The 20,255-nt window shown below is 44.6% G+C and overlaps 1 protein-coding gene across 10 annotated transcripts in view; it reads right to left on the bottom strand.

Moving 5' to 3' along the window:
* Positions 1–15,726, bottom strand: part of ARID1B (AT-rich interaction domain 1B) — a 335,632-nt gene extending 319,906 nt beyond the window's left edge. For all 10 annotated transcript variants that reach the window (XM_040598764.1, XM_040598762.1, XM_040598768.1 and 7 more), the window contains exon 1: positions 13,826–15,726. In XM_040598764.1, the coding sequence (XP_040454698.1) occupies positions 13,826–15,625 (1,800 nt within the window). In that variant the 5' untranslated portion in view covers positions 15,626–15,726. The remainder of the gene's footprint in view (positions 1–13,825) is intronic.
* Between the last annotated feature and the right edge of the window lie 4,529 nt (positions 15,727–20,255).

Genomic DNA, 20,255 nt, shown 5'->3' with positions numbered 1-20,255 from the left:
AGAAGTCAATTTCACCTTTGACATCAGCACCTGAGCTTAGCAGCTCAGACCTTCTTTACAGCGAGGGGGAAAAGATGGAACTCCAGAGGCATGATTCATCAGACCTGCATTACATGTCTACTTTAGGATGAGATGATTCACACCAAGAAACGACTATTTCTTTACACCAAAGAGACGCAAAAAGATACCGTATAGATGCCTACAATACATATGGGTAGATGAGTCCCACCCTTGATATCTAGCGTTTCAAAGATACTGAAGGCTTATTTGGCCACCGCAATCAGAGCATTCTGTGTAACTATCATCGGGGGGGGGGGGGGGGAAGTATTTCACACTCTGCCTCAGCTTGTTTCCTTTTTAAGAGGTGGGTAACAATGATTCCCTGCTCCAGAGAAACATTGAGAAATTAAATATCTGTCATTACTTACAGAGTAATTTTACACTCAAGATAGTCTCATCATGAGTTTGAGCTGATACAAGCCTGTACCACCACCAAAAGGGGCTGTCCCACCCTGACCCCCACTCTCAGCTGAACTCACCTCGCTCTCCCTTGCCTTACCTCTGTGTTGGAAAGATTGTCCTCCAAGTCAGAGCAGCTCAATGATCTGGCTGAAAACTACCCATTCACAGGTTTTGTTTGGCAGAATCAGTGAGCTCACCTTGTGACCCAAGGGAAGCAGCAGGGAGCTGATAAAAGGGTGGGACTGGTCTTTTCAGCAGAAGTGAAGTCTTAGATCAGCTTCAGGTGACCATTAGACTCAGTCTTTGGTGTAAGATCTTTTAGCAATACAAAACTTGATAAGAGTGCCCCAGGAATTTAACAAAAGGCTACAGAAAAATGCAGAGGTAAACAAATCAGATTTCCAAGTTTTCCCCAAAGAAATTCTGGCTTGGTATCTACACAAAAGGTACATACCTATTTAGTCCAACACATATTTTCCTATACATTTTTGTGTTACAACCTTTCTCCTGCTAATTTGCTCTTTGTTTCAGCCCCTGATCCTCAAAAGCTGAAACGAATAAACAGCTGCCTTTTTGAGGAATACCCAGTTGATCTTCCAGTGAATGTCTAAAGAATGAACTAGAATTAAAAAAAATATTCCCTGTTTGTTCCCAAGCAGTAATCTAAAAATTACAGACAAGACAAAATATGCTACTGAATGCTCAGTATCAGATAAACCTAAGAATTAAAAAAAGTCATGTTCATTGTATTCTTTAGTCTACGATGGGATATATAATCCCACTTCTAGGGAGAAAAAAAATTACATTTCTCCTTATTCCTGGCACTCTGGCCAAGACAACTTGCTCATGTAAGACAGACAACCATATGCAAGTTGAACAACTTCAAGAAAGTCAATTATGTCATCAGAAAATGTAATTATTTGAACTTTCTGTCATGATGCCATGACCAGCTGCAGCCTTTAACAAAAAGCACCTGCATTCTTCCTGCATTTCTTCAAGGAAGACATCAAGACCGAGCAAAGAAAAAATCTAAACCGAATGTTAAAAAGCAGAAGTAGAGAGAAGAAACAAACAGGGTAAGCCGTACTCAGCTTTTTCAAATCTAAGCTAAATAATTACCACAGGTAAATCTGACATTTTTTTTAAGGAACAAGATTCTTGCAAATAAATACCTAGGTCTTCTTAAATGCAAAGCAACAGAATTTGGAGACTACCATGCAAGAAGAAATTGGCCTTTGTTCTTCTTTGAATTCCTAAGGTATTTTCCTAGAACAATAGAACATTAACTAACTTTTTAAACAGGCTTTATTCATCATCTTAACAAGCTACATCACCGCAAAATAACAAACCACCATGCTTGGGAGCTTGCTTCTCTCTACACCCCCTATCTCCTGAGAATTAAAAGGAAAAGAAATCTATGAAATGAAGTATCAGGTACTATGAAATTGCACAGACTGCATGTAGCATATCACATTCACTATGTAACACAGACAATTACACACGAAGTTTCCTCTCCTCAGTTCCTGTCTTTTCTATACTTCCAACATACACAGCAACACCACACTTCAATTTTCATGCTGACATCTTTTCAAACATCTTTTGGGCAAACACTGAAAGATATTTTTAATTACAGCTGCCATGCCAGGTAAAAAGTAAAGAAACCGTGCAGGTCAACATTTACATTCCAGCTTGGTTTTGACTCCTTTGTTTGTTTCCCTCTTTTCTCTTAAGTCTACTGTTACTTAATGGATCAGCATTAGAGGAATCGGAGGAGGGGGGGTGCGGGGGGGGGAACGGCACCATCACCCACAGGTAACTTGCGTGATTCCTCCTATTAAACTGCCAAGTCTTGCCAGGATACAGGGGCTTGCTTGTTTGGGGTTTTGTGGCTTCCCCCCCACACACCCCTCCATAAATGCAACTTGACCTCCAGTCACTGGACTACAGAGGAAGCTGGCCAGCAAAGGCACGATCCCTGCTGTCACTCCTTCCCCAACAACTTTTGCGCACAGACTCCTTGGAGGACGAAGAGGAGCAAACACAAGTCAGAATGAGGGATGGGTACCAGGGTCACTCAAAAGCTATTTTCACCCTGGAGATAAATATATAGGGTCACGCTATATACTCTCACACATCTATCAAATGGCAGAAGACAGTAAGGATGTCTTTCCCATCACTCCAATGATCTGGAAAGAAAGAAAGATACGAATTTGGAGATAAAAACTGAAGAAGGAAAAAGTAGTATCACAAGACAAAGGAACAAAAAAAGATGACAACATTTGGATAAAAGAAAGTAGTGTAACTTTGGGAAGGAAAGAAGTAAAACAGAAGCAAATAATCCACAAATAACTCTCTCACTCCCTGCAGGAGAAAATGCAGAGGAAAAGCCTTGAGCAACCATATTCCACAACAGAGCTGACACATAATAGTGTTAGTATCGCCACAAAAAGCAGGGGAATGCACCCACCATCCTGCCAAACATGCACTAGCAAAGTAACAGCTCGCTCAGGCCATCCCCGACCTTCCTCCTAATAACAAAGCATGTTGCTATTATTATTACTATTATTTAAATGAGCTGTGAAGAACTAAAAGGAGGAACAGGGGACTACACAAAGTCTTCCTGGGGCAGGGAATCCCTTTCTACTTCTTGCTCCGTAAGTGCTGCATTTGGCAAGTTCCTTGTGCACAGCCAAATCCCTAAATGCTAGCCCAATGTATGAGACAACCAACCCATGCACCTAAATCGAAATTTTCTGAGGGTCTCAATTCATCCAGAAATCGTTCCAATTGTCACCAGCACTCACACATAAAACTCTCGACAGCTTAGGCTGCGGTAGCCCTCAGATCCCTAACTAATTCTTGGAAAAATCTTTTCCTTTCTTTGTAAATGTTGGCAATTACACCAAGACGCTGAGCACTTCAAGACAACTATTCTAAAAACACAAGATGGTTTGCTTCAGATGCTGCCCAGTCAGCCCCTCCTCTTTAAAGGAAGAGTTCAATTAAGTTGGGAACTTTTCTTCTGAATGGTTTTAAACGGTTTTTTTTAGTTGTGGTTGGATCTCAGTTAGTATAATTGCTATTTATATCAAAACGTTAAAAGGTCTGGTTATGGGGTTTATTAGAAAAGCAAAATGTGTTTTTAATACTTAAAAAAAACCCACAACAAAATGCTTCGTAGCACTGTTTTCCCCTGTATTTGCATACCACATGTTCAACAACAACAAAAAAGGGTATTCTACAGGAAGTTAAAAATCTCAAAAATGTCACTGAAGTAGTAGCTCCTACAGTTTGTTAGCAGGAAAAAGCAGGTTTGTGCCAGGTTAGGGGGGCAACTACCACAAGTGATGCGAGTTAGACTCAGGGTTCAAGAGAAAAAAAATATATAAACTAAAATATAACATACAAGACAAACAAATACAGTATCTCTTTATTAGCAAAAAATACCATTTTAAACATAAAAAACCCATCAAAGAAAATGGCTAGAAATACTCCACATAACGTTGTTTTGAAGGCATGAAGGCAGAGGGTCGCACGGGAGGAAAAGCTTCTTCGAAAGGCATCTATGCAACACGAAATATTGAGAACTATTGTTCGAAATAAACAAAACATTCCCCAAACTTGCCCATTGCCCGCGGCGCCCCGCCCCCCCCCGGCCCCCCCCCCCCCCCCCCCCCGCCGGCAGGTGCAGCCGCGCGCCGCGTCCGGCCGGACCCCGCGTTACCTCTCCTCAGGTCAGGGGTGAATGGCTGTCAAATTCTCTCAGGAATGAAAAACTAAAAAAAAAAAAAAAAAAAAAAAGCAAACCCACACCACCCTTTCTTCCCGAGGCAGCAAGTTTCAATGGAGGGAGCACATGGCTAATCTACATATGTGAAGGTCAGGGCACTCCAGCCGGGGAGGTGAAGAATGGAGCAGCTCACGTAAGGGGCCGCCTCGCACACCCTGGCCTGCTGCCCGACCAGCGAGATTGTTGAAAAGCAATAGATAGCTTCTGGCAGCAGCAAGGGGAAAAATATTTTGATCATGTGACGCTATACAAGCTAACTAGTTTGCTTCACGTGTGAAACTTTTACAGACGCTACAAATACCACATTTGTAAGCGGCCCCAGCACCCGGCCTGCTCTCCTCAGCTCCCCGCCAAAGCCTGTCACCAGTAGGCCTCTCCAAAGGCTGGGAATTCCTCAACCAAGCAAAACTTCAGTTTACAAACAATTAGGAAAACAGAATATGACCAGCTAACAGCTATCTATGTATTCCCAACACCTTTCATGACCACTAAACCCAAGGCACCGTGAAGTTACCTGCCTCGCAAAAGCCCACCTTTCTGTTTATAGGAAGGAAGGGCTTTCAAATACAAGTAAAACTGCCAAGTAAAATTATTTTGCTATTGCTGGGATGCAACTAAAGCAGCCTCAAACATACCTACCTATATTTGTTCCCGTATTTCTTTAAATAGCCTCCATCTATGACCATCTGTAAATATCTTAAAACAAGAACAGCTCTAAAGAACATGCTCATTTTTCTTGACTTGGGAATTTCAAGCAACTAAGAAACACTAAACTTAAAAAAAAAAAGTATTCACAAAAGCACAATTATTTTCCATAAATCACGCTTGAAAGTAAGACATCAATACTACCATTTCATATAAACAGAATATCCAAAATATTCACAACATGAATTGCTACACAAAAAAATACAGAACTCCACACATTCCAACCAAATCAAAGGCTGCAAATAAATCAGCATATTCCTTTGATGCTGTCAAAACAAACCTCCTTATCTTTATTTTTAACTTTAAAAGAATAAAATTTAAGAACTACAAATCCTGTCCTTGTGCTTTCAAAAGAAATTTTCAGAGCTGATGTTTCAGTGTCTTGCTTACAAACAAGTAAGTCTGACAAGCTAACCAAATAACATGATCAATGTTGGGAACACCTAGTCTCACATCCCATCCAAACAAAGAGAGGAAGGCACAGCGTCGACTGGATACCTTCACACACAACAAGTATTTAGGCTGCCTATTTATTCTGCATGACATTGTAATTAAAACTGCACATCAAACTTGAAGAATTAAATCAAGCAAATATTATCCTTATCTTAACATAGGGAAACTGAGGTATCCAACAGGGAAAGCAGCTAACTTTAGATCATGCAGTCAGCTATCCAGAAATCCTGCACCAATTCTCTACTAATAACACTTTCTTGAAGTCACATAATTTACTTACCATGGCTGAATTCACTGCTTGTGTAAAGAAGGCACTATTCCACTTCAATCAATCTGTGAATTAAGCCATGTCCACACTGGGAATGGCACACATGACTACAATTATGTTTTAAAACAGGATCTCTCCTTTTGGGATTTTCTAAACCAATTTTCTTTCTTTGCTCAAACAAACACAAAAACCATGCTCAAACTTCAAGTCTTTCTGTGAAAGTCAGCTGCACCAGGGACTGTGCTACAGCAAGACAGACTTCTCTTTCCTACCTAACACAGATCACATTTTTTCAAACGTGACCAAAGCAGGTTGTGGAACTATCTACCTCGTGAAAAACTCAGCAAGTTACCTCTACCTTAACAGCCGTACCTGTAAACTCCTCAGGAGAGTCTGCTGATGAGGGCTACTGTTTTGCTAGTGCAGATACCCTACCACCCCAACGGTAAGCTAAATGCAAAGGGGCTTGCCACAACACCTATTAGCCAAGGATGCAATTAATTCCCTACAACAATAGGGCTTCACAGTAGACCTGGCCACATGGTCTTTAAAGGGCAAATAAACTGATTTGACAACTTGGCAGAATCAAAACTGTTTTGTAACTAACACAGGTAAAAAAATTACCAACATTCCATAGAAACCCCTGCTACTGAAGATTTGTTCTTTGAGTAATTGGATACCTAAAATAACACCAAAGCTCTCAAGGAAAAAAAAATCCTCAGTGTAACAATTTGAAGTAGAAGCTTAGAAGACCCTATTAGTAACACAACACTCAACACTACCCCCTAAAAAAAAAAGAGGGGGGGAGGTTATACAGTAAGTTTTTCCCATTTTAATTATTATTATTTTTGACAAACATGCTTAAGAAAATATGTAACAAACAAAATCCCATGTGCATCTGATTTCCTCAATTAAAAAAAAAAAATAAATGAGACATTAGCAGAAAATTCCTTCCCCACCCTCTGATGGTCGGAAAAGAGACTGACAGGGGTGGCAGGGGGAGATCAGTGACACAGCCCTACAGGTGAAAGTATCACAGGGCCTGTGACTCAGATAGATGTCTTCATAAACAATTACCAGATCACAAGCCTAAATTCAGTATCTTTTCAGGGGGGAAAGGGGCATAGCAGTTCATTTTAAAATGCAGAACACCATTTGGCAATTGGGCAAGATCAGGTGCAAAATATTAACTAATAGTTCTTGAAACTGAAGAAAGGAAACTAATAAATAGATTACATACTTCTACATATGCTCAGTCCTTCTGATATAGTTACTAAACTCACGATGACTCAAATGCAAGAAGTAATACACGAGCAGATCAAGCACTGATCTGTACTGAAAGCAGTTCCTTACACACACTGCAGAACCATCAAGCTCTGTTTTGTATCCACGAATTGGCTACTACCCATTCAAAAATTCAGCAGCCTCACCACTGGGTTTAGTAGTTTATAAGGAAATTAACATTTCCACTATACATGGAATATAAATGCACAATGTATCAACACCCTTTCAAATCATACCTGCTGAAAACTTTTACAGGGATTTCACATTGGTTGTAATAAACATAAATGAAACATTTTGATAACAGCATTAGGATAATTACCTTAGGTTACTCAATTTTCTAAACAGCGGTAGGTGCCTTCAAATGAAGTAAGCATCCTATATAGGGAATACAAAGTTTGCTAAAAGGTACTTCATATTTGCAGTAAGAACAATTCCCATATGAAAAGCAATCTTTAAACAAGACACAACAATTGTGATTTCTGCATCAAATTTGTTCACTTTAAAAATGAAAGTAATTTATCTGCCAGATAACAAAATACAGACCTGGCGGTAAGGAAGCCTGTGCATGCACCCCTGCACACGCACACACACACACACACACAGAGAGAACATACTTGCTCTCTGTACAGCATATTCATCAGAAGGCAAGTTCTGCAACACCAGCGAAGTTCCTGGGCACTTGTTCAACTCAATTTTCCTCAGAGTTTAATTTCTATGAGAAATCCAGTGACTTTATATAGATGACATTGAGTACATAATGATAAAACAGTGCAAGGAATACTGGAATTTCAGATGATGGTGCCCTTAGTTTAAGGTGACTGTATTGACACGGCAGACAAATCCCTCGTTTCACAGAGTCATTTGTCTCCTCAGTTGTCTGAATAGATGCCTTTAAAACTTAAATTCTCCCACAACAGAACATGTTCACAGTAAGACTGGATTTATTCAAAAGCTGTAGTTTATGGCACCAAGACCAAGACCAAGAACCAATGGTTCTTATTTCTAAGAAACCTTTCAGTTGCACTAAGGTGTGCCTGCCTGAAGGAAGGTGTACGTTATGTGCCTCAGTTTCCCCACCCTGCACAGCAGGAAGAATCATCTCCTACTCCAGTGCAAGGGACACTAGAAAGATAATGTAAAGATCAAACGTACTTGGAATGTTCCTGAGAAAATAACGGCAGGTAAAATTAATCCTGTACAAATTAGCCATCTACTGTCCCCAAAATGCACTGTTCACAAATTACACAGATTTCTTGGGATACATTCATCCCTGAGGATCCCCCAACTGCAGTGGAACATCACCCTGGAAAGGTTTGGCCCTTTTGGGAACTGACATGTTCCTGGTGGATCACTGGATGCCACACTCTCAGAACTGGAAGTACAACAGAAATCCTCCAGCCCACCTGCAACACAAACACTGCAGCACTGTGCCAGCACATCAGCATTTCTGTGTAAAACTGAGCGTAAATAGATATGATTGGACAACAGAAAAATTCAAAAGGTAACCTTATGATCCGAATGGCAAAACATGTATCAGATGTACAGAAATCTTTCATATTTACTAAAAAATAAGGTTTGAATTTATTAACAGGTAAGGCTTCTTTAAAATAAAATTTTACTCTAATACAGTTAGCTCCACAAGATCTTCATGTATTATTTGCTTCTCTCAGCACCAAGCAATACAAAAACAACACTGCTTAGTAGCACTTTTCTATGACTCGTTTCCAAAACAAATTTGAAAACCACTAAGGTATACTTTTAATTTAAGTTTAATTAAAGTCCTCATTCAATCCCACCAAAACATGTATTTAGCACTATGTAAATAGCCCCAAAATTGAAAGAAAAAAAGTTTTTTTTTCCCAAGTACCTTAATAATCACAATTCTAAAATATATTCTAGCAACTCAGTCTACCACAAGCACATGCTACTGAAATTCTGCAGCCTTGAGCATGCATGCACAGCAAGTGTGGCAACACTACTTTACATATCCACAGAGAATCTTCAAAGCCTCCCGATAAATGGCACATTTTGAAAAAGTACAGAAATGTAACTAGTTAGGACACAGGTACAATCTTAAAAGACGTACGGATAAATAAACTACTGCCATTCTCACGTTAACAATGAGAATGTCAAAACACCCATGACAAAATATTTGAGGTGCAAAAGAAAGAAAAAGATCTCAGTATTTACTTAAACTTGTTTTCATTGCACGAATTTAATCTGGTTTTAACTAAGATACTATTTCAGAATGAAACGGCATCACCTAACACGGCATCACCTAACACGCTGTGCTTAGTAATTTCAAAAATTTTGTTACACGTGTAACTAGAAAATTTAGCAACGGATTAAATGCCTTAATATTCATCCCTACAGATCCAGATCAGAATGCCAGAAAGACAGTAATCAACTACTTAGTTGTAGAATCCTTACACGATGGAGGCAGTAATAGAGTAGACAGGTTTGCATCTCTCTTTCTTTATTGTATCTCATACACAGGGTCCTGCTGTTCAACATGTAGGCATAAGCACTACTACAGAAACCAATAACTGAACATGAAACCACAAAGTGTCAAATATACAGTCATAATATATATATAGATGCTACTAACTGAGAATATTGCTATTTGCTACTTCTAAATAGAAGCTATGTGAATAGTAAACTGTTTATTCGAAAATGCATAGGGAAAAATATATTTTATTCTCCCATTGAGACATCAAGAATCTATTCACCACACTAACAGCTGTTTAATGGCCTTCAGGCACAGGACATGATTCTGCAGCCCTGGCTTAGCCAGAATTCCCGATATGGGCAATCTATTTGGCATAAAAAGAGCTGCAGAATCAGGCATCTTCCAGGTTTCTCCGCTACAAAACAAACAACTAATACACACAAATTCAGTGCAGCTCAACAGATCTTTTTCGTAACACTTGCTATATAGCTTATGCTATACAGGTCCTCCTGAAAAGACCCAAGTTCTCTCTTTGTGTGTAGGTGTATGTAAATCTTAACGTGCACAAAGGGAAAGATGTATATGAAGCACACACACAGAGGCCAGCTAATGTGTTAAGCTACTGCCGTGCAAATCAGAAGTGAAGAATAAAAGGAGCCTCAGGACTCTAAATATCTGTACGCTGCCAAGAAATTAACCAATAATCAAAATAACTGAATGACAAGGTACTGTACTAGCACCATACAACTCCTCCACAATCAAATCAATGTATCCGCATGAGCAGTATCCATCTGCTTTGAAAACCTGTGTTTCTTCAAAAACAAGAGGCCTCTTTTTCAAGCTTTCATCTCACCTCACGATTGGGTAAGGTGATTAAATGACATGGAAGCAGAATTTTCTAAAATAATTTAATAGGCTGGCCAAACATAGAAGTCAGTTCAGAGTGGGATGCCACAGTTCTACATATTACAGAAACTACCCATGCTAAGGCAAGAATTTCCTGAACAAGTATGTCAGATGTTACAGCCTACTGACGGTCCTTTTTCTCTGTTCGCAGCACAATAGTTTCTTATAGGCGTAGGGGCCAATCATCATCTGCTTTGCAAAGGCACATGACAAGTGAATATATTCTAATGTGTGTACACACATATATACAGTGTACACACAGATTATTAAAAAAGAAATAAAGAGAAGCCTTCTGTTCAAATGCTGGACTGAATATTCCATTTTTCTCTTTCAAAAAGCAATCAATTAATGATGTAACATACACAGAGATAGACATGTGGGAATTAAAAATAAAAAATGTACAAAAATAATCGTGTTCTGAAAGCTAATGGTAAGTATTCTTTAGTTGACAAAATCTATTTTATACATCAAAAATATTACTTTGAAACCTAAGAAAATTTCTTATCTCAATCAATTACTGGTTGAGTGGAAAAAACGTAATATAAAAGAACACTGATGACTTGCCTTTATGACAATTATTTTGAGGAAAATATAATAATAATTTTGGGAGAAAAAAGAAACAAACTGTGCCCTTGTCAGATTATTCTTTCTAACCTGCATCCCAATTCTTACAGTACAAAAAAAGAAAAAAAAAAAAAAAGGAAATCTGTGAGAAGAGGATGTAAACCCATAAATATAAGGAAGTATTTCTAAGGGTCATACTGAGGACATAATGAATTTACTATCACTCCTCCAATAAAAATAAAATACTTCAAACAATTTCTGTCGTGAAGAAATAGCACTCTGAACTAACATGTACTACGTCTATCTGACGACAATTTTCCTTGCTTTTAAAGCCATAAATTCTGAACTACCTATGTTTAAAAGCAAGCAGACAATGCAAGTATTTTTAAACTAATTATGGAAGGTTATGCATGTGAGGCCTCATTACCTTACGGATTCCAGTGACCCTTTTACCAGTGCAAATTAGAAAAGATAAAAATTAACACTCACCAAAAAAAAAATCTCACTTCCCTGGAAGAAATAAAAAGGACATGGAATAAAAACTAAAAGTGTGAGAGGGGTGGTCTGTTGGACGTAGACAAACACACACACATACACAGCCCATCCACGGTTTCTATTATTATTTTTTCAGGATTAATACATGATTCATAATATGAAGAAGCTGTATTTTCTCCAGGTTCTGTTCATTACTTTATGGAAAGATCCAGCCGTTTGAGGACCCCAAAAGCATACACCTGCATTTATTCCTGTCAGACCTCGCTGTTAAAAGCTTATTAAAAGATTTAACAGTTCTTAATAGAAAGATCTTGTTGAAGGGGGGGGGGAACCATAAAATTCTAATGCACTACTCCATTTAACACAATTCACTTTCCTGCTGAGAATTCAAGCCTAATCTCACTCTTGTGTGGAAAAATAATGAGATCAACAACTCCCGATGCCTCCTGAAGTATGCTAACCATAATTCAAACACAAAAGCACATTTTCCCCCCGAATATCTGGATTCACTGCAGAGATGAAACAAACGCAACCTCTGACAGAACGGCTCCTTTTTCCCCTTCTTTGTACGACACACGGCGGTTTCTCACCGACAGCAGCTACACGTGAAAAAGATTTTTTTAAGAGGCATGCACAGGTTAGGTATGAAGCAAAGAGAAACGTAATTAGATTAATATTTGGATTATTATTTATTTAAAAAAAAAAAAAAACCACAACAACGATCCAATCCCTTGCATAATATCCATAAGCTGCAACATTACAAAATGTTTTTAGAGGCACGAGCGCAACTTGAAATCCCGAATCCTCGTCCACGCTCTGTTATTACAAGATACTCCCCTACCGCCTCCAATTAGCGTAGAATTAAAGGTCTAAAAAAAAATTAAAAAAAAAAAAATCGATGCCAGAAAAACCACGCCATGTAACCGAGCTGAGCGGGGGGGGGGCGTGGAGGGACGGGAGTGCTGGGGGGAGATGCCCCCGGCTTGTCACCGCGCCGGGGGCCAGCGCGGCCGGTGCCGCTGCGGAGGCCGCGCGTGTGCGCCCGTCCCCCGCCCGGCCGGCCGGCCGCCCGCGCCACCTGGCCCCGCCGGCGCGACTGGCGGGTGTTATTTGTGGCGGGGGCTCCGTGACTGCGCCGCTCAGCACTTCTATTTACATCAGCGGCGCGAGGTGCCCAATGGCGAGCGGGGAGCCAATCAGATGGCAGATTAGATGTCAACTCGGAGGCAGCTGTCTGGAGACGGTTGCAGCCAGTTTACCTCCACAATTCAAATTCCGAACCTGGCGGAGGAGACCCGGCCGCTCCTCGGGACCGGCCGCCCGGCGGGCCCGGCCTGCCGGCTCCCCGCGCCGCGCCGCACCGCCGCGCCCGCCCCGGAAAGGCGCTGCGCCACGGCCCGCCGCCCCGCCAGCACCGCGCCTAGCTAGCTACCTATCGATCGATCGATCGACCGACCGACCGACCGGCGGAGTTACCGGGCTGGGGCAAGGGGCTGCGCGCAGGGGTGGCGGCCCGCCCGGTACCCGCGCCCCTTTGCTGACGCCAAGGACTTTAAGTTCTTTTTTTTATTATTATTTTTTTCGGGTTTGGTTTTCGTTTTTTTTTTGTTTGGTGTGTCTCCGTCCCCCGTTACCACCCCCCCCCCCCCCCCCCCCCCCCGACTTGGATTTCCGCGTGTTTGAGGAACGAAACGTAGCTACCCGCGCGCGCACCCACGCGCGACCCGCTGGTGGGCGAGTCCCCTTAAGGTCACCGGCCCCAGGCACCCCACGCGCTCCGGCCCGCGCCGCGCGGACCAGGGCGCGGGCATACGCGCGCGCACACGCGCGCACACGCGCTCTTCCCACAGAAAAAAGGAGCCCGGCCGCGTTCCGTGGATCTCACTGCGGTAACTCCACCAGTGACAAAACTAATTTGCTAAGAGCGTGCAACGGCGCAACTCGTCCTGGTTAAAAAATACAACCCGTTAAAAAGAGAGGGGGGGAGGAGGGGGGACAAAAAAAGCGCCCCGTGAAAGATAATGGACGTTATCCCCCGGGAGCCCCCCGCGTCCGACGCTCCGGTTACAAAATCCACCCCCCGCCCCCGTCCCAAGCTGCCTGTCCTCCGGGCCCTGCGCCTCTCCGTCGCCGTTTCAAAGTGGAGGGAAAAAAATATTAATTGGGTCTGAGAACAACCTAATTTCAGCAGCGAAAGCCGCTCTCCGCTGCCTCCAGCCCCGGCGGGGCCGCGCATTGTGCGCTGCTCACCCTTGCTAGGGAGGCAACGAGGAGCACAACTGGCCCGGGGGGGGGGAGGGGGGGGGTGTTAGAAGAAAAAAAAAAAATAAAAAAGAAAGGGAAAAAGGGGGGGAGGGAAGGGAAAAAAGTGAATTATAAAGAAACTAAGACCCCGACACGAGTGGCAGGGAGGCGGGGAGCCGTCATTAATCGAGCGCGGGGGGTTTACCTGGGTCCTGCTGATGGCCTGCCCGGTGCTCCCAGGGCTCATCGCCGGGTGATTCCTTTGTTGTGCAGCTGCCCAGGCCGGGTTTGCCGCTCCGTACTGGGCGCCCATGTCCTTGCCCATGCCCATGCCCGCCGCTGCCTGCTGGCTTCCCGGGGCGGCCGCCGCTGCCTGGGGCTGGGGCTGCGGCGGCGGCGGGGCGCTGGGGCTGCTGTAGTCGGGGTAGCTGCTGCCGTAGCTCCGCATCATGGGGCTGGGGGACGTGAGCAGCTGGTTCAAGGTAGGGGTGGCCCCGGACGGGTGCTGGTTCTGCCCGGAGAACCGCGCGAAGCCGCCGGCCGCCGCCGCCGCGCCGGCAGCAGCCTTGCCGAGGCCGGCCCCGCCGCCGGGGCCCATCATCATGCCGCCGCCCGGCTGTCGCGGGGAGCTCAGCACCCCGTAGCCCGCCGCGGAGCCCCCGTAGCCGCCGCCGCCTGCCCCGGCGGCCGCCGCCGCCGCCGCCGCCGCCACAGCTCCCGCGCCGCCGCCGCCGCCCGCGCCGCCGCCGCCGCCGGGGCCGCGGCCGTAGCCCGGGTAGTGGTTGTACTGGCTGTTGGGATAACCTTCGTGGGAGTTTTGCAGGGGGTCCATGCTGTTGGGGGCCGCCGTGGGGTGCATTATCCCCATCCCGGGGCTTTGTTGTCCGCCATGTTGATCAAAGCAAGGCCCGGCGCGGCTCGCTGTAGCGCTGCTGGCAGGGGCAGGGGCAGCGTTGCCATAATAGCTATTGAACTCCGAGACACCCACCGCGGAGGGGCCGCCGCCGCCTCCCCCGCTCCCGCCGCCGCCGCCGCCGCCGAGGCCGCCGCCGCCGCTCCCAGCGCTCGGGGGCGGCTGCTGGGGCTGCTGCTGTCCGCCCAGGGGTCCCAAGCCGGGGTGATCGTAGCGGCCGCCGATGGGCTCGCCCATCTTGCCGGGCATCTCCTCCTCGTCGGCGCCTTTATTCAGCATTTGCTGCGGCTGCTGGGGGGGCTCGGCCTGAGCGCCCAAAACACTGTCTTTTCCTCCATGTTGCTGCTGCTCCATGTCTGCACTGGGCTGAGCAGCGCCGCCACCGCCACCGCCGTTGTTGTTGCTGCCGCTGCCGCCGCCGCCGCCGAGGCTGCTGTTGTTATTCTGCACGGGATGGTGCTGAGGCGGCGGCTGCTGCGGCGGCGGCGGCGGGAATTGATTTAGCTGCTGCTGTAGTGCATGGTGGTGGTGGTGCGGGTGGTGGGCATGGTGGTGGTGGGCATGGTGATGCGGGTGGTGGGCATGGTGGTGGTGGGGCGGCGCGGCGGGGTGATCGCCTCCGACGCTCTTCAGCTTGTGGTTGGGGAGCAGCCCCGTCTCCATAGCCGAGCCCGGGTTGGAGGAGGAGGAGGAGGAGGAGGAAGAAGACGAAGAAGATGAAGATAACGCCGAGGAGCTTCCACCTTCCTTCATAGCCGGCTCCGAGGAGGAGCCGCCGCCGCCACTTGCGTTGTTGTTGTTACCGGCGGCAGCGGCGGGAGCCGCGTTATTGGCCATGTTCCGCGGCTCGCTGTGGTGGTGGAGATGGTGATCTAAATTATTCACGCTGCTGCTGCTGCTGCCGCCGCCGGCCGGACTCCCCTCTCCGACCCCCAGCGCGGGGCCCGGCCCGGGAGCCCCCGCAGCGGCGGCGGCGGTCCCGGCCCCCCCCGGGCCCCGCTCCGGGCCCAGGCCGCCCGGCAGGCTCGGGGCTTTGCCCTTGCTGTTGTTCGCACCCGCCGGAGCCGCTGCGACTTGCGCGGCCATGATCATTGCAACATTGCGAGTCCGGAGAAATCAGTATTGATGATAGTACCTACCAAAAAATTTTTTTTGAAAAAGAAAAAAAAACGACCCCCAGCCTCAAAAAAGGGGGCGAGTAGCGGGCGGGGGGGGTGGGGGGGAGGGAGAGGAGCGGGCAGAAAGAGAAGCGGCCGGGGAAGGGACTTGACTGAGCCAGGAGTATCCCCTGCGGACCGCTCCGCACGCACCAAATTACAGAAATTTCCCTCCCCGAGTCCGTGATTGAGATTAGAAATGGTAAGAACGCCTTACGGTCTGTGCCTGTTCCTGCTGTGTGATTTCATGTTGAAAGTTTTTTGTTCAGGTTTAAATGAAACTTTTTTTTTTTTTTTTTTTCCTCCTTTCCTCTCTAACCCGGATATGGGTAAACACACGTCTGGCGGAGCCGCGCTGGCCCAGCATGGCATGAGCGAGCGAGCGAGCCAGCGCCGGCAGCCATCGCCCCCTCCGCCCCGATCGCTCCCGCGCACTCGCAAAACGCGGACTGGACTCTGCCCGGCTCCGGCTCCCGCTCCCCGCCGCCGGCAGCGGCAGCGGCACCGGCGCGGCGGGCTGGGGGGGCCCCGCGGGTGCCCCTGCTCGGGGCCGGGGCCCGCTCGTGTGCGCGCCCGGGGTGGCGGCCGCCGCGGGGCACCCCCCGGCTCCGCCGAGGAGGCAGCCCGACGCCGGGCTCCCGCCGGGGGTTGCTCCCAGGCGAAGGGTCGCGGCGGGCCCCGCCGGACGCCGCGGAGGGGGGGGTCGGGGCTGGCCCCGCCGGTGCGGGGCCGGGGGTGCCGCCGGAGGGGCGCTGCGGCGGGAGGCGGCGGGAGGCGGCGGCCGCGAACGCGGCGCCCCGTGGCCAGATTGCTGGAGCGCATGGGTCGGTCAAACTTTTGGGGACCGCACGCAGCACCCCAGCCCCGTTTGTCGAGCTCAGAAGCCCCCTCGGCGTATTCCGAGGGCAAGGAAACGTTTGCTATGTCATGGAAAAATAAATACAGCCCCCCGCCCCCCCACACACCCCCACCGCCCCCGAAGATTTATATTGTGTGTGCAGACGGTTATAAAATTTATCCTAAAATTCTGCAGTGGTAGCAGCTTTGCAGTTGTCCACATTGTCCAGCTGTCTCCAAATTCTAATGGTCATTTGCACTGATGATGCTTTTATATATAGGGCCGTTTTCAATATGTTCTGTGTACTTATTTGCAGATCAACAGGAGCTGATCAAGGAGTGTGAGACATTTTTGGTCTCATAATTGTTTCCCCAAACAATATAATTTCCAGTACGCACAAGACACTCATGAAAACGTAGTAACACAAAAACCAAAATATGTAATCCAAGTAACGCTTGCTCCAAATGGTAAGCTGCTGCCACCGACCTACATTTTTGAACCATCTTTCAGAATGGTTTGAAGTTTTTTATATAACCATCTTAATACAAATGATACCCTAGTGTAAGAAAAGATAGTAGTCACACGCTACATTCAACTAATGGAAGCATATGGGAGATCAAATACTTACTTGGCTATGAATATAGCATCCGGGGTATTAGCAAACATTTTCAATATAGTCAGGGTCTAAACCATGCTGTTTTAAACCAACGTGCACTCTGTTAAAGGTAAGCATGTTTTCAAATTTCAAAACGGATAAATAGGAGATACAATAATGGTAGAGAAAAACGCAGCTTATCAAGAAAGATGCTGTCATGAGTAGGTAGGCTTTTTTGAATCCACTGTGAAAACATTAAAGAGCTTCATGCTGTAATGTTGAATTACATGCAAAGATTATTGATAAGTGTATGAACAGTGTGGTTCCAGTATCTATTAATTTTCATTCTTTCTGAAAAGTCAGAAATATTCTGATTTCCATTATGGAGTAAGTTTTGTAAAGTCTTAGTGGTCGTCAAGAACATCTTGGTAACATACTTCTGTTACGATTGGTTTTGGTATTTTTTTTACTCTTTGCAAGTGAAAAAATGTTATATGGCTGTTAGAAAAACATAGAGTGGGAAAAAAATGGTGAGTAATTCTAGTGGGGGGAATCAGGTGCATACCCAAGGGTCATTACAGTCTGTAACAACAACAAATTGCAATTCTATGCAAACTGCTAGAAAGGGGTATATCATCTTTGTAGGAGAGAGAATAACAGAACTGTAAGATGAATTCATGCCAAATCATTCATCAGCTTTTGCCAAGAGAATACTACATCTTTGTTAGTGAGCCTTTTTGACATTTTCTCCTGGATTTTCTTCTTTTCTATATTCAAATGCACGCTAATTATACACATTACACCACATAAGTTGATTTTTTGAAGTCTTTCATATGCAAATATAAATATAGATGTCTCCTTGTGTGTATTTATTTACATGGTACTCTAAAATAAAATATAAAATCAATTACACATTTATACTTTAAGACATTTATATTCAAGCAAATATATTGAAAATCTGATAAGATGTACTGATAGCGCCTCAGCTGTGGATTGCAGTACTTTCTGACATGCTCCACAACTCTTACTGATCAGGGACAAATAATCCACAAAGTTTAACACAGATTTACTTTGAAATGTTTTCTTTCCCCAGGAAAGAAAAAAAGGATGAGGCTTTAAACTGAAGAGTTTATACTACTAACTCCTTTTCCTCCCATTTGTTTCAGCAACTCAGCTACAAGATGGGAACTAAGAGGCTATAAAATAGAGGCCCTCAGCACAATGAAATCAGTCTGCTATAAAAGGCAACACATGCCAGTTTTTCCTCCCCAATGGCAGATGCCACACCCTAAAGCAGACAGAAGGCACTGCAGTCTGTGCAAGGGAAGCACAACACAAAGCAACAACGTTGGTTCAATTTTTTAGATCGCAAATAATGTTGAAATTCCTTTTGCCATCTTTGCTCAGATGATGAGTGGTACTGTTTGTTAAATTCAAATGCTCCTTTCCAAAAGCTCTCATTGTATGCATGAATTATGAATTTATTATAATATAATGTAAAAAAGCTCTAATTGCCATACATATTATCTGCTGCAAAATGATTGCATTGATATTTGATATTGTAAGTGTGCAGTTTCAACGTTAGTTCCATTTTCATTGTTTCTTCAATTTAATTATTTTCTATAAACCAATGTTGTCCAAGCGTGGTTTCTTTCTCTTGCCTTTTTTCTGATAAATTATAAACTCTGGTGCTCTGGGATCCCTTTCCAGGATAAACAGCATCATTTTTGAAACTTACTGTTGGTAATTTGTTTATTCCATTGGCTACAACATCTGTAGAGACCCCCATAGGCCGCCATCTGTAGCTCGACCCTGTGGAAGTGAGGCACCTTTCCCAGCATTACGGCAGCCATCCTTCCGTTTGGTCAGAGCGCTGGCTTTTAAGTCTACGAAGGGTAATACTAAAAAGAGATACAAAAAACAAACCAGTATTGTAAGAGCTCTGAGGTGTTATTTTAGAAGTATTGGGAGAAATCTTTATTTTTTTTGGTGAGGTAAGAATCCAGTCAGAGGGTCAAGAGCCTGTTGTGTCTGACCTGGGTCTACAAAAGTCTGAAAAATCCCTGTGTACAAAAAACCCCTTTTTGACACATTCTTCTTGTGCTTTATGTTTAAATACACTGCGCAGGTCGATGGAACAGTTGTCAAATTCACTGTAATTCTCCATTTCCTTCCTCTAGATTGGCATTAGATTTAATGAGGGAAAAAGAAAGAAGCATGTGGGCTTTTTATTAAATTATCACTTTTTTTACTAGTTAAGCATCCAACCAAAATAATTCTGAAGTCAGTGCAAATCTTTTAATTGATTTCAATAAGGCATAAATCAGATCACAGAAAAGTAAGCAGCCAGCTCAGAGATTTAGCTTTATGCTTTAGCTTGGTATTTGGAGCTATAGTAACAGGATTTTGCTTTTAAGAGAACCCTTATGTGGTCAACATATAAACATAGTAGTGTTTTCTTTATTATGTAATATTTACATTTCAGTCACAAAAGTAATATGTAAACTATTACAGTAGATATCCAGCTGATAACCCAGAATCTATTAGGTGTAAAGCCTGTAGGTAAGTGTAATAATTTTATTTTAGCTGGTCGTAATGAACTTAGAAAAAACACGGTTAATGCCAACAGATCGTGGCCTAAAACATGCAGAGAGTGACACATTCTACAGTTTAATTAAAATCCATTCTTTAGCAGCCACTAATCCTGGGCAATTTGATCAATTTCTTCTGGCAATGTGTAAACAAAAGGACTTCAAAACATCACCATCTCCATCTCAAGAATGTCATACACTATTTTATTATGGAAATGCAACACGGGCAATCTTTTCCTTGCTGGATTTAGACCACTTGAATCAAATGTTTAAATACTTCAATTTTACAAATGTGAATCATCTATTGAAGTCAATAAGATCACTCACTTCCTTAAAGTTAAGCCCTGATTAAGTGCTTCTGTGGACTGAGGCCTCTAGGAAAAACAGCTCTTGAGTCTGTACTTTGGTGAGATAGCAGCCCAACCAATTTTCTAAATCAAAACAAAGTCTTCCACTTGGCACTAATAGTAGGGGTTGTTGATTTCTGGGTTTACCCACCGGTGAAATCTGAGCTTTGAAACTGAATTGCGCTAATATGTCT

This window comes from Falco naumanni, chromosome 6 (genome assembly GCF_017639655.2).
Source record: "Falco naumanni isolate bFalNau1 chromosome 6, bFalNau1.pat, whole genome shotgun sequence".
NCBI classification, from domain to species: domain Eukaryota; kingdom Metazoa; phylum Chordata; class Aves; order Falconiformes; family Falconidae; genus Falco; species Falco naumanni.
This window is presented reverse-complemented; position numbering and strand designations above follow the sequence as displayed.